Below are 14,096 nucleotides of genomic sequence, written 5' to 3'. Positions count from 1 at the left end.
TTTATTCATTATTTATTATGCAAAATAATATTAAAAAAAGTTTATTTATTTGGACTGGATCGGGTTAGATTGATATTCATCAAGTTTAGATTAAATTGTTATGGATATGTATTACAATTTTATAATTAAAATTATTTTTTTATTTCATGATTTAGGTTGTGATTAAGTCATTCAACCATGGATAAAAAACTCAAGCCAAAGAGAGAAAAAATGATGGAAAGGAACCATCAATTTGCTCTTTGATGAGCAGAACCCAAAAGAAAAGGAGAATCCGACGGTGGAGGTACAGGCATCCGTCTTTGGAATCTTGAGATTACTAAAAAATGCTTGCAAGAAAATAAAAGGTTGTTTTCATATTAAAATATAATTATTTAATCTTTATAATTTTATATCTATAAATAACATAATTTTATTTTATTAATTTCATCTTTTTTAATTTTTAAAAAAATTAAAATTAAAATTAAAATTTAAGTACATAGGATCCAAAAACAAATATCGGAAAAGAAGGTGTGTTTCATTACCAAATAACTTAAATAAAAAACAATTAGCTTTGCTAAACTAGGAAGACTAAATTTTAACAGAATAATAATATATTAAAGTTGTCTCTAAAAGATATGCTCTCCATTTCATCCATCAAGTTTGGATTTTGTCAAATTTTGCAAAAGGTAAAGAAGAACACATCACTGATAAAAATAAATAAAAGAAAAACCCAATTGTCACATTCAAATTTTCTTGGACTGGACAGCAATTCACACCTCTATATCCTTGTCAAAATAATTATTAAATTATTTCTACCGTGAAACCCAAGTTTCCTATTAATTATGCCTTCTCTTTTTTTATCGGGAGAGTAACATCGTCAAAACCATCATCCCATATCATGTCATTGTCTGGCAACATTTGCTCTCTTGGCTTGGAACATTGCTTCCAATCCATCATTGCAATACACGAACCCCACACTCAACCACTTGACAACAATCTAATGGGAAGAGATTGCCGTAAAAATCTTCTGGTTGGAATTCAACTGAGACCTCACTGTATTCACTAAACATATCCTTTTCTTTGACAACCAAACAGGGATCAAATCCCACAAATATGAGATCTGAGTAGATGCACCTCTCATCAAACTTCTCATGGAGATAGCAATAGAGATCATGGCTATCACCGTGCTCATTGCGGAAGTGATATGTGCATTTAACTACCAAATCAGGATTGAAAGAATAAGATGCAATGACAGCGCAAAGACAGAAACCCAAGAACTCGCTGCTATCACGATACGAAGATAGCTGGAATGTTACTATAGATCCCCAACTTTGATGGCTAAACCACTCCGGACTCACATCTCCAAGAAGGTAGAAACTAGATGCCTCCTGTTAACACAATTCAAATAGCATCTTTTTAAAACAAGACATTGCAAATATAGAAGGAAAGAAAAAAGCATGTCAGAGGCTTGAGAAACAGACCACATGCCGGGGTAATCTGAACCTTTCGGAATAAAGTTCATAATCCAATAATTCATACGTCCTACGCATGATAGAAGAATCCTCCCCTCTATTGGCTTGGAACCTTGCTCTCTTGGCTTGGAACCTTGCTTCCAATCCATCTCGCTCCAGAGGATGAAAACGAGAGGAGCCTGGCATGATCAAATCAAAGGGATGTATCTCATCTTCATACAGTAGGCGGACCCCACATTTATGTACTTGACAAAGATCCAATGGTAAGAGATTGCCTTTTATATCTTCCAGTTGGAATTCAACTGAGACCTCACTGTATTCACTAAACATATAATCTTCTTTAGCAACCAGGCAGGGATCAAATCCCACGAGTATGTGTTCTGAGTCAATGCGCTTCTCATCATACCAACCATGGAGATAGCAATAGAGATCATGGCTATCACCGTGCTCATTGCTGAAGTGATATGTGCATTTAACTTGCAAACTATGGCCGAAAGAATGAAATGCAATGACAGCGCAAAGAGAGAAACCCAAGAACTGGCTATTAGCCCAATGTGAAGATAGCTGGAATGTTACTGTAGATCCCCAACTTTGATGGCTAAACCACTCCGGAGTCGCATTTGCAGGGAGGCAGAAACTACATGCCCCTTCTGGAACATCGGGCAGCTGTAAACACAACTCAAATAGCATCTTTTTTAAATGAAAGGTGGCAAAGAAAAAAAGATGTATATCAGAGGTTTGAGAAACAAACCTGATGGTATAACCTTTTGGTGTAAAGTTGAAATTTCAATAATGAGTACGCCAAGATTTGATTGAACCAACGCGATCTCGAGCAATTAGTGAAAATGAATTCAAAAATGTTCCCCTCAACTACAGTTGATGAGCTTGATACTAGATAATGCAAACTCTCGCAATTGTCTGCATCCAACTTTGATAGCCGTGGTGGAAGCTCCGGTAATGATTCAAGTCTCGTGCAATTCCTTAATCCGAGATATTGCAACTCAAAGAGTTTATTGATGCTTATAGGTATAGTCTGAAAATTGTTTCCACTTAGTTCTAACACTTCTAGTGACGAAAAACGACCAAGACTGTCCGGCACTTCCGATAGACTGCAACCATCTAGATTTAGCTTACGCAAAGAATCTAAATCCACGCATCTCTCGGGCAATTGCAAGTCAACAAAACATTCGATGTCTTTTAGATATTTGCAGTTTCCCACTTCCAAGCAGGCAAGTCCCATCAGATTTCCAATCGGTGAAGGCAACTCTGTTATGCTTGTCTGTTCTAAATAGAGATATCTCAAACATACCATCGGCTCCAAAACTTCTGGAAAATCCCGAAATTGGACGCAACCTGAGAGATTAAGCCTCTCCAGTTTTCTCAACTTGCAGATGCTGCTTGGAAGAATCTCAAATTGTTTGCAGTTTCGCAGGTGCAATTCAGCAAGATCAAACAAACATTCTATTGAAGAGGGAATCTCTCGTATTGCTGTCCCATTTAAATACAGCTCCTTTATAGTATTAGAAACCTTTGGAAACTCCGTGACACTTGAGCAACCGGAAAGATCAAGTTTTTTAAGGCATCCCAACTTAGAAACCGCACTCGGCAGATTCTTTAGCAAGTTGCAGCCAACTAGATCTAAATAAATAAGTTCCCTTAGACCACCAATTGAAGATGGCAGTTCTTCTATTGCAGTTCCATTCAAGTACAAGTATCTTATATTCCTCGAAAAATCAGGAAGCCTGCTGATAGATGAGCAGCCAGAGAAGTCAGCTATGAGAAGAGATTTCAACAAATAAATGTTTTCTGGAAGATTAACCAGGTGTTTGCAGTTTTTCAAATTCAACGCAACAAGTCCACTTTGTTCCCCAATTGATTGGGGAAGCTCTTCAACAGCAGTCTCATTTAAATTTAAATATGTCAGTTTCCTTGCAGTCTCTGGGCACTTCTTGATATTTGAACAACCAGAAAGGTTCAGAGTCTCCAGAAAACTTGAATTAAATCTACTGGGAAGATTGATTAGTCTTTTGCAGCCTCTCAAATCTAAATCAACAAGCTTGTCCAGATGCTGAACAGATGAAGGAAACTTAACCAAACTTGTACAGAATTGAAGATTCAATCTCTCAAGGTTTCTGGCCTTTGAAAGGTTTGGCATGAAAGTTATGTGCTCGCAATTGCTGAGGTTGACATCTTTTAAATTGACGAGATTCTGAAGCAAAATGAAATCAACAGAAAGAAATTACAAGTGCATACCACAATAAATTTCAAAGAAAGAACTATGCATGCATGGAGTTATTTTAGAATACCTGGTCTCCTCTCCACAGTTGGTTAACCTTGCTACATGATAGGTTAATTTCAACAAGGTTCTGTGGACGAAAATTGCTAGGCAAAGATGTCAAAGGGTATCCATCCCAATGGAGATACCTCAACTCTTCAGAAAGAGACTCGAGGCCATGAGGAAGGTGCACTCTGCATTTAACTCCAGCTTCAGAATTATAAATTTTTAGCAGTCTAAGTTTATACATCCTTTCCAAGGCAGTAGAACTCAACTCAATTTCTCTTATTTTTGAAACATCCAAGAATATCCCTTCAACTTTTCCAGTTCCCTGAAAACCAGTGAAGGAGAAACAAAGTTTTAAGTAAGATTTTAAACTTACTAGTACAACCATATTGCATTGCATATGAAAAGGAAAACTTTCGTGTATATGAATCTCACCTGATTATTGGTCAACACTTGATATACATCTTTAGGACTCCACAATCTGCTTTGTCCTCCTAGCTCGTTAAGAGATTCTTTTCGAACAACTTCATGGGCCATTTCTTGCAAAAGATCATGCATTTCAACCTTGTCATCTGAAATTTTAATGAGACACCTGTCAATGAGAACACTAAATCCAATATCTGTTTTGAAACCGCAGCCATCTAGTATCCGCTTTACAAAATCAACTTGATGCCCTCTAAAGAAACATGCAATGTCCAGAAATATACTCTTCGTGTTATTATCACGTAGTGCATCAAAACCTATTCTCAGCAAGTCATAAATGTTCAGCTCGGGAAAGCTTTCGATGTTATTTAATTGAGATTCCCAAAAATGTCTTTCTCTGCGGAATAAGAAGGAACCCAAAACTCGAAGAGCTAATGGGTTCCCTTTGGCATAATTTATTGCCGTGATTGACAACTCCATATAAGCTTTTGGGGGGTGGTTTCCCTTAAAAGCATTCAAGCTAAAGAGTTGAAGAGCTTCGTGGGAGTTTAATTCCTCAACCTCGTATATTTCATCAGCTACATTCTTAAGTACTTGCTTGTCTCTTGATGTTACAACAACAACGCTTCCTTCGCCAAACGAACGCTCTCCAATTAAATACTGGAATTGTCGTACATCATTCACATCATCCAAAACAAGGAGAACTTTCTTTTGGCAGAGTCTATCCCTGATGAAAGTAGGTCCTATATGTGGTGTGCCAACGCCAAGATTTTCTTCCTCCAGTAGTTTAGAAAGAAGTTCATCTCGTAGATCATTTAATCGACCCTTTTCTGATTCCTGCCTTATGTTCGGAAGAAAGTGGCAGCCTTCATATTGACTTGAGATGCTATAGAAGAAAGCTTCCGCAATAGTTGTCTTGCCTATACCACCCATGCCCCAAATTCCTATTGTGTGTACATCTGATGGCACAGTAGATAGTAAATTGTTGATTTTCTCAATACGTGAATGTACTCCAACCAGACCTCTTAATTTGCTTGGGGATGCACGATTTAACCTTTTCCAGATAGTTTGCACAACTTCTCTTACTAGTTTGGACTCCGGACTGCAAAAAATGAAAGAAGCATCTTTAACTCAAATTGTATCTTTACGTCGAATGAAAAATCTATAAGAAACTGGTGAATCTTTTTTTATTATAAGCAAATGTTGTCAAAGGTGAGGTTTTGAACTCAAGATCTCCCCCTTCGGTATTGTACCATTAAGGTGCAAGTCCATTAGCTGTTGATGGAAGTTAGTTTTCATGAACTATGAAGCACAAATGATTTACAGGAGAAAAACATAAACTATAATATGCACAAGAAATTTTAATTGCTATAAATAAATTTTAATTGCTATAATTCCAGGAAAAAAAAGGTTGAAGAAGAGAATCTATAGTTACCTAGTAACCTGTGAATCCCATCCAGATATACTGGCTGCGTATGTCAAGTCAGCCCTCCACCTTGGCACCTTGTCCATCTTCCACTTGAAATTTTTTTCAAGCTCAGCAAATGCATTTCCAAAACTCCCAGTCTGTTCATCAACATCAGATGGGTCCACATGATAGAAGACCGGTAAAACAATCTGCCCATAAGTCTCTTTGCATTCAAGTATTTTCACCAGTTCATCCACACACCACGGAGAAGATGCGTAGTTCTTGGAGAAAATTACTACAGAAATTCTTGATTCTTCAATCGTTTTCAGAAGGGCAGGGGTAATTTCTTCTCCTCTTTCAAGTCCATCATCAATGAATGTCTTGATTTTCTTACGACACAAAGCATCATAAAGATGGCTGGTAAAATTATTGCGCGTATCCTTGCCTCTAAAACTAAGGAACACATCATACTTCCATTTATGAGCAACAGCAGATGAAGATGCCATATCAGGCAGTTACAAGATCGTGTCTTCCTCAATCACTAAGAATCGAAATCAAGAAGTGCTCTCCTTTTTCTCCTAAAGACATACAAAGAGCACCCCACTTCAAAAGCTGAACATTCGTTAAGAGAAATTGAAGTCTAATAGTACAAGAACCCACACAACTTATATTTATCAGAAAATTCCTCAAACTCTTAATGATGGATATATACTAGCTTAATTTGATATGATCAATCTTAACATGATCACTCGTCACTTGCTACCAATGCTAGCTTGCTATTACTTTCATTGCAAGAACAGTCACTAGCTGAGCAAAAAGAATTACAGATGGAAGAATTAATACGTTCATGAAACAAATTTATCAAACTCGTATATATAATCTTAAATAAAGAAGACGCATGAACCAGAAAGAGTTACCAACAGATCATAAGAACAGTTGTGTTTTCCATCAGCAAATAATACAAAGAAGAAGCTGAATATTGTTGATGATGAGAGACGATTTTTCTTGTCTGTTGCCTTCTCCTACTCCTTCAAGTAAATTCTTACAGACAATCTAATGTCACCGTTATCTAAATGAAAGATGGTTTGATCAAGAAATATGTGAATGTGAGAAGACTTTGGGGTCAATACCAATTATTGATCAAGAAACAGGAGCATGTGAGAAGACTTTGGGGTCAATACCAAATACGTCGGCCAATGGACTTGTCAATGGCAACGGTACCCTGTCAAATGGATGGGCTTCCTAAAGTTACTTGTTTGGGTCTTCCAAACCAAAATCGTAACCTTTTTAAAGTGTAATAAGTAAAAAAATGGCTAGCATGATTACTTCCCTGGTAATGAAATGAATCGTACTGTTTTTTTTTTTTTTTTAAGTTATTATGATATGTGCTCCATGTGTAATTCGTATTATTTTTATATTTAGACTAACCAAGTACTAAAGTAACAAACTATTAAAAATATATACCAATTTTACAAAAATATATATTTTATAATTGATGATAAAATAATGTTCATTTCAGCTGGTAATTCTACTAAATAACAATTATCATCTAGTTTTATAATTTAATTCAATTCTTATTTTCCTAAAGAAAAAAGTAATCAATCCTTTAACATTGCTTTGCTTTATGATTGATCTTGATTATTTGTTAGATTCTTGATGTGTCAAGAAAATGTTTAATCTCTTGGTTAATGCTTCATTTGGAAAAGCAAAATTTAATTTTATTGATTTCAAATAATTATAATTTAAATAACCAAATTTAAAGATTAAAAATATATTTAGTTTTTTCGTCAAGATTAGGGATTGATTTGTATGGTTAGGGAAAAGTTCATGTCCTGTTTTTTATTTTGGTCCCTTAACTGTTTAATCTCTTGGTTAATTCTCGATTTTGGGAAAGCTAATTTCAATTTTATTGATTTCAAATAATTATAACTTAAATAACCAAATTTGAAAATTAAAGAAATATTTAGTTTTTGTTTTGTCAAAATTAGGGATTGATTTGTATGGTTAGGGGGAAGTTCATGTCCTGTATTTTATTTTGGTCCCTTAACTTGTTTTTTTTTCAATTTAATCTCTTTACATTGACTTTATTTGAGATTAACTTGATAGTTTGTTTTGGATGCTTTGACATAGGGATCTTACAATATTTATATAAAAAAATTATGAGGCATAGTTAATACTTGGTTTTGATGGGTAAAACAAAATTCAGCTAATATAGAACTATTAAATGTTTAAGAACTAAAATTAAAAATAAAACAAATATAAAAACTTAGTAAACAGGTAGGATAAATAGGTTGTGGTGTGCAGTACATGTACCAACGTTTAAGAGATATCAATTATGTCTATTTATGTTTTTTTCTTGAACATACTAAAGAAATTGCCCATTTTTTTATGACTTTGGGCATTTATCATAGGCTGATAAAAAAGAAAAGAGGAGTTACAGTAACTGATTCTGGAATTTCAGAGGTAAAGTCATCATTTGTTCCTAATGGGGTTTAGCTAGAAGCCTCGAGCAAAACAAGTGGTATTGTTGCATCAGCAGCAAAGAGCAGCGCTTCATGGGATGAGGATTGGGGACCTGTCTCAAAAGTATCTTTCACTATACACCGTTCTTTAGCAAGCAACTCATCACCCACTTCATCTATTTCAGCCAATTAACAAGTTTAGTTAGCATTTTTGCAACCAGAATCTTCCATAAATATTGATAAACTACCTCTATAATCGCCATTTTTTTTTATCAAAGGTTACATCTTTGAAAAGATGGTGAATTGTATTTTGATGGATGATGGTTAAGATATTGATATACTATTTCTTAAAACTATAAAAGAGCTTTGGATTCCTATAGATGAACTCTTTTTAAGTCATATGATGATTCAAGACTTTAATTAAGAAGGGAAAAACACCATGAAAAAGATAAAACTTGTGATATCCATGAAAGATACGAAGTTCAATGCACTTTTTCAAGTCATAAAGGCCAAGACCACTTATAACATGTTACTTGGATGACCATGAATACATAAAAATGGTATCGTCTTCTCAATGCTTCACCAATACTTTAAATATTTTTAAAATGAACAAGTGAGAAAAATAGTGATATATATCAACCCTTTTACTATAGTTGAAACCTACTTTGTCTTAATAAAATTATTGATTAATTAATGTGAGTAAATGGGTCGGTCATGACGTCCAATTATTAAAAGGTCTAGATGAAGCTTTATCCTTTTAGTCTATCCATTGTTGCAAAAACATTCCCAAATTATTTTTATTTTTTTGTCAAAACTCATCACCTTAACATCTTAGCTGCAAATGTTAATTTGATATATATATATATATATATATATATATATATATATATATATATATAAAAGGAATTATATATAAATCGATACTTCTCCCTTTAATAATATGTTGAATGACTTTTTAATTTCTTGATCAATTACTATTTTGGCATGTTTTTAAAATCAATTTGAGTCCTTAGACTTTTGATTAGAAAGCAAAGTTGACCCCTCTGTTATGTTGGGAGGTAAATTTTAAATCATTGTGGTTTTGTTTAATATGTGTTAAAATTTTAAAGGACACTATAATGGATATGTGATGTTTTTATGTTGGTCATGAAAATGTCAAGGTTAATCCTTCTTAGTATGTGCCTGGGAAGTTAGTTTTTTCAAAGTATAATTTGTATTTTTAAAAGGATTATACCTTGAAAAAAAATTAATTTTATTTTTTAAATTGTTTAATAATATTGATTATATAACAATCTAGGATTTTCAAAGTATAATTTGTATTTTCAAAGTATAACTTTTTCCTTATCAATTTAACTTTTAAAATTGTTTAATAATATTGATTATATTGAAGTTATGTATTAAAACAATATTGAAGAACGGATAATATTGAAGTTATGTATTCACCTTCGTTAAAAGAAAATAAATAGATTAGGGCCGCCTAGCCCTTTGCTCTTTCTTTTTCAGTTTTTCCCATAATAATAATAATAATAAATTATTGATGAAGATTCAATTAATGAACTTGGTGTTTTATAATTAAATTTTTTAAATGTATTCTAGAAATAACTGTATTATATTTATGATTTTTTAAAATTTCAATTATAAATATACTATTTTGATATTTTTTGTTAACTTGTTTTAACAATTATAAAATATTTTTGTTTTTAACAAAAACAATAATATCAATTAAAAATATTGTTTTGATTAAAATAAATAAGAGATGTATTAATAAAAAGTTTATCATAATAAATTTTTTTCAAAATAATTATATTTTCAAATTTAATAATAATACTAAAATATTTTATGAAACCTATATATTTTTTTTAGATTTTTAAAAAATTAGGTCTCTCACATCATAACGTGGAAAAGCATTCCCTAGGCTAAGTCAAGGGAAAGCCCAGTTTAGGAAATTAACATAGGCTCAAACTGAAAAGCCTGCAAACACAGTCTAAAATAACTGCTGCCCCAGAGACGACGTGGGCCATCGGCTCTTGTCTCATTTATAGTTTTAAATTCCAGCTTGGTTTGGCGGATAATTTGAGACTTCGTTAATCCGAGGCTTGAACCAGATCGATTTTATAAAAAAATAAAAGTAGTTAAAAATTTGGCTGACTCGGCTAACCTGGTGAGATAATAAGTTGAATGATATTTTTTATTGATCAATTACTATTTTGGCATGTTTTTAAAATCAATTTGAGTCTTTAGACTTTTGATTAGAAAGCAAAGTTGATCCCTTTGTTATGTTGGGAGGTAAATTTAAAATGGTATCGTCCTCTCAACGCTCAACCAATACTTTAAATATTTTCAAATTGAACAAGTGAGAAAAATAGTGATAGATACCAATTCTTTTACTATAGCTGAAACCCACTTTGTCTTAATTAAATTATTAATTAATTAATATGGGTAAATGGATCGGTCATGACATCCAATTATCAAAAGGTCTTTTAGAAAACAAAGCTTTATCCTTTCAGTCTATTCATCGTTGCAAAAGCATTCTCAAATTATTTTTATTTTATTTTTTTGTCAAAATTCACCACCTTAACATCTTAACTGAAAATGTTAATTTGATATATATAAAAAAAGGAATTATATATAAACCGATATTTTTTCCTTTAATAATAATAAGCTGAATGATATTTTTTATTAATCAATTACTATTTTGGCATGTTTTTAAAATCAATTTGAGTCTTTAGACTTTTGATTAGAAAGCAAAGTTGATCCCTTTGTTATGTTGGGAGGTAAATTTAAAATTTTAAAGGATATTATAATGAATATGTGATGTTTTTATGTTGGTCATAAAAATATCAAGGTTAATCCTTCTTAGTATGTGTGCTTGGGAGGTTAGTTTTTTCAAAGTATAATTTGTATTTTTAAAAGGATTAAATCAACCATACATCTCTCACAAACACACCCTTCATTACATTACCATAGTGGCGCTTGCATTCAAACACCAAGATAATTGTTTTCCTCCACTCCTTTCTCAAGTAAGCCACATGACCTCAGTTGCCAGGAGTAAGAGGAGAAGATCACACGCCCTACTTCCCCTGCTCCAATTTAATTCATGTGTTTAATCATAAATATAATTATTAAACCAGATTCTGTACAAATTTTATAGCATTTTACTACTTAGAATCAATGTATAAGTTTTTGTATTGATTAAATTTAAATTAAAAAAATCCATTTAAAACTAGAATAAAAAAGTAATCAAATTTTAAAAATATATATAATATATTTTAAATTGTTGATTCATGTTGAGTTTCAGTTCTTAATTACTTTTGATTTTTTTTTGTAGAAAAACTATTGTACCACTTGATTTCATTATTTTATTTAAAAAAATTGATTGAAAGACAAAATCCATATAATATATAATACATCTACTATGTTATAAACTTTTACATAATTTATAGGAATTCAATTTATGTTGATTGAGAATTGTAGATAGTTTTCTTGATTATTTTTATCTTCTATATTTCATCAAAAATATTTAATATAAGTTTTATTGGTTACTTGAATAATTTTTTAATTAATACGCTAACAGTTACTAGTTTCTATAAAAAACATCCCTTATTATTAAACAAGGAGTATAACCTTGTGTGTGTATGTAAAAGGAAACTCGAAGGCTGATCTCGAACAAAGCTTAGGTTACTGGTTAAAGCCCATGTCATGGATCGAGTTGATCCAAGTAAGTCCAAAGATAAAAATAATTGTTATTATAATTTTAAAATCTGATTCATAGGTTAACCTAAAATAACGCTTGGTTTACGAGTGAGGTTGATCATTAATCTTGGTCAACATAAAAACAAAATTAGTTATTATCATAGTTATAAAACTCAATTTAAGAGTTGATAGGGGTAATACTGAGTCACGGGTAGAGAGAATCAACTTAAATTAACCTGAATTAACATATAATAAAAATAATTATTATTATAGTTTTAAAACCAACCAAAAATAGTCACGTAGAGGTGGACAGCTTAAGGGAAGCACGGGGTTGACTTTCCTATAAGGGTCTGGGGTAGAGCCCTCATGTGTTGAACTTGTAATTAAATGGGCTGGAAAAAGGTTATGCTGTGGAGTATGCAATAACTTGTAAGCAGAAGGTAAATTCTGCGTATCACACAGACGGATTGGTGTCTTCCTTCGTCAAAAATGCTTTTATGTTTTAAAAAATTAAAATTTCAAAATTACTTAAGAATAAAAGATTTTAGAAATAAATATTTTATTTTTTTCAAAGAAATAAAATCATCCATGCTAGCTCACGAAAATGATGAAATGAAATTTTGTCAAATTGATTGGTAAAACTTGTTAAAATGATGTATTAAAAAAATAGATATCATGGAAATACATAATAAAAAATATTTGAAAACGTAGAGACATATTAGTGTAATGATATAATAATACATTAAGCTATTTACCTTCTAAAACAATATCTTAAAAAAAACAGGTATTTTACTTCTCTTAGTTACAACGAGATGACATGCCCGCGTGCTGCCGCAGGCTTATAAAACAAATGCACTTGATAGTATTATAATTGTGAACCAACGCTAGATAAGTAATAAAAATTAAAGGTATGATGGAACAAATATTTCATGACGGGAAAAAATTTGTGTTGGTGATCAAAAACTTAGAGACTGAACAAAATAATTTGTAGCAATCTACAGTGTTTTGTGAGGAAAGATACAATGCTTTCGCCACATGATTTAGCTTTTCAGTTAATAAAAAGAAAAAAAATTACAAAACTAAATTCTCTACCAACTTAATATTTAAAAAAAACGAACAAAGATAATTTTGGAAAGAGAAAAACCCATGAGAAAAAACATTATAGCAATTGACAACGTTCTGTGAGGAAAACTATAGTGTTTTTTCCAATAAAATAAAATAAAAAACCATTTAGAGAAATATTGTAGCAATCCACAGTGTTTTGTGAGAAAAACTACAACGCTTTTCTCATATGATTTAGCTTTATTGTAATTATAATTCTTAACCAACTAAATATTCAAAAAAACATTGACAAAGATAATTTTGAAAAAAATCATAAAAAAATCACATGGAAAAACACTGCAACAATTCACAGTGTTTTAAAGAAAACAAATACAAAGCTAAATTCCCAATCAGCTTAATATTAAAAAAAAAATCGACATAGACAATTTTAGAAAAAAAAATAACAAAACAAACATCAAAAAAGGGGAAAACAAATCATGTTAGAAACACTGTAACAATTCACAGTGTTTTGTAATGAAAGCTATAGTGCTTCCCCACATGATTTAGCCTTATTTGTAATGACATGTAATTGTAATTCACAAACAACTCAATATTAAAAAAAATAAAATTGAAAAAGATAATTTGAAAAAAATTATAACAAAAAAAAACCATGCGGAGAGACACTGTAGCAATCCACAATGTTTTATGAGCAAAGCTACAATGTCTTCCCCACGTGATTAAGCTTTATTACAAAGTTAAATTCTAACCAACTCAATATTAAAAAAAAAAATCGACGAAGATAATTTTGGAAAAAAATATTATAAAAAAAGAAAACACAAAAGAAACTAGAAAAAAACCGTGTGAGGAAAAACTGTATCAATCCATAGTGTTTTGTGAGGAAAAACTTGTATTTACTTGTAATTGTAATTCTTAACCAGCTTAATATTTAAAAAATAAAATTGACAAAGATAATTTTAGAGAAAAACATAACAAAAACAGGAAAAAACCATGTGGGAAAAAACACTGTAGCAATCAACAGTAATTTTCGAGGAAAGTTATAGTGCTTTCCTCACATATTGTAACTGTAATTTTTAACTAGCTCCATATTAAAAAATAAAATAAAAAAAAGATAATTTCAGAGAAAATCATAAAAAAAAAACCATGTGGAGAAATATTGTAGCAATCAACAATGTTTTAAAGAAAAAAATACAAAACTAAATTCTCAATCAGCTCGATATTAAAAAAAAATCGACAAATATAATTTTGAAGAATAAAGAAATAAAATAGAAAAACTATGTGGAAAAACATCGCAGCAATCCACAGTATTTTAAAGAAAA

At 31.5% G+C, this 14,096-nt stretch overlaps 1 protein-coding gene across 6 annotated transcripts in view; it reads right to left on the bottom strand.

Annotated features, from left to right (window-relative positions):
• LOC18108419 (disease resistance-like protein DSC1) overlaps positions 1 to 14,096 on the bottom strand; it is a 110,648-nt gene that overhangs the window by 89,535 nt on the left and 7,017 nt on the right. Inside the window, exons 2-7 of one of the 6 annotated variants that reach the window (XM_024591681.2) lie at positions 5,591 to 6,141; positions 4,168 to 5,257; positions 3,758 to 4,057; positions 2,203 to 3,660; positions 1,461 to 2,117; positions 573 to 1,367 (exon numbers count right to left, since the gene is read on the bottom strand). The exons of 2 other annotated variants lie outside the window; for them this stretch is intronic. In XM_024591681.2, the coding sequence (XP_024447449.2) occupies positions 933 to 1,367; positions 1,461 to 2,117; positions 2,203 to 3,660; positions 3,758 to 4,057; positions 4,168 to 5,257; positions 5,591 to 6,069 (4,419 nt within the window). In that variant the 5' untranslated portion in view covers positions 6,070 to 6,141 and the 3' untranslated portion in view covers positions 573 to 932. Of the gene's footprint in view, positions 1 to 572; positions 1,368 to 1,460; positions 2,118 to 2,202; positions 3,661 to 3,757; positions 4,058 to 4,167; positions 5,258 to 5,590; positions 6,142 to 14,096 lie in introns of those variants that run through there. 3 more of the 6 variants (XM_052449748.1, XM_052449751.1, XM_052449750.1) reach the window with 3 other exon arrangements.

The sequence above is a fragment of the Populus trichocarpa genome, chromosome 19 (assembly GCF_000002775.5).
Source record: "Populus trichocarpa isolate Nisqually-1 chromosome 19, P.trichocarpa_v4.1, whole genome shotgun sequence".
Lineage (NCBI taxonomy): Eukaryota > Viridiplantae > Streptophyta > Magnoliopsida > Malpighiales > Salicaceae > Populus > Populus trichocarpa.
This window is presented reverse-complemented; position numbering and strand designations above follow the sequence as displayed.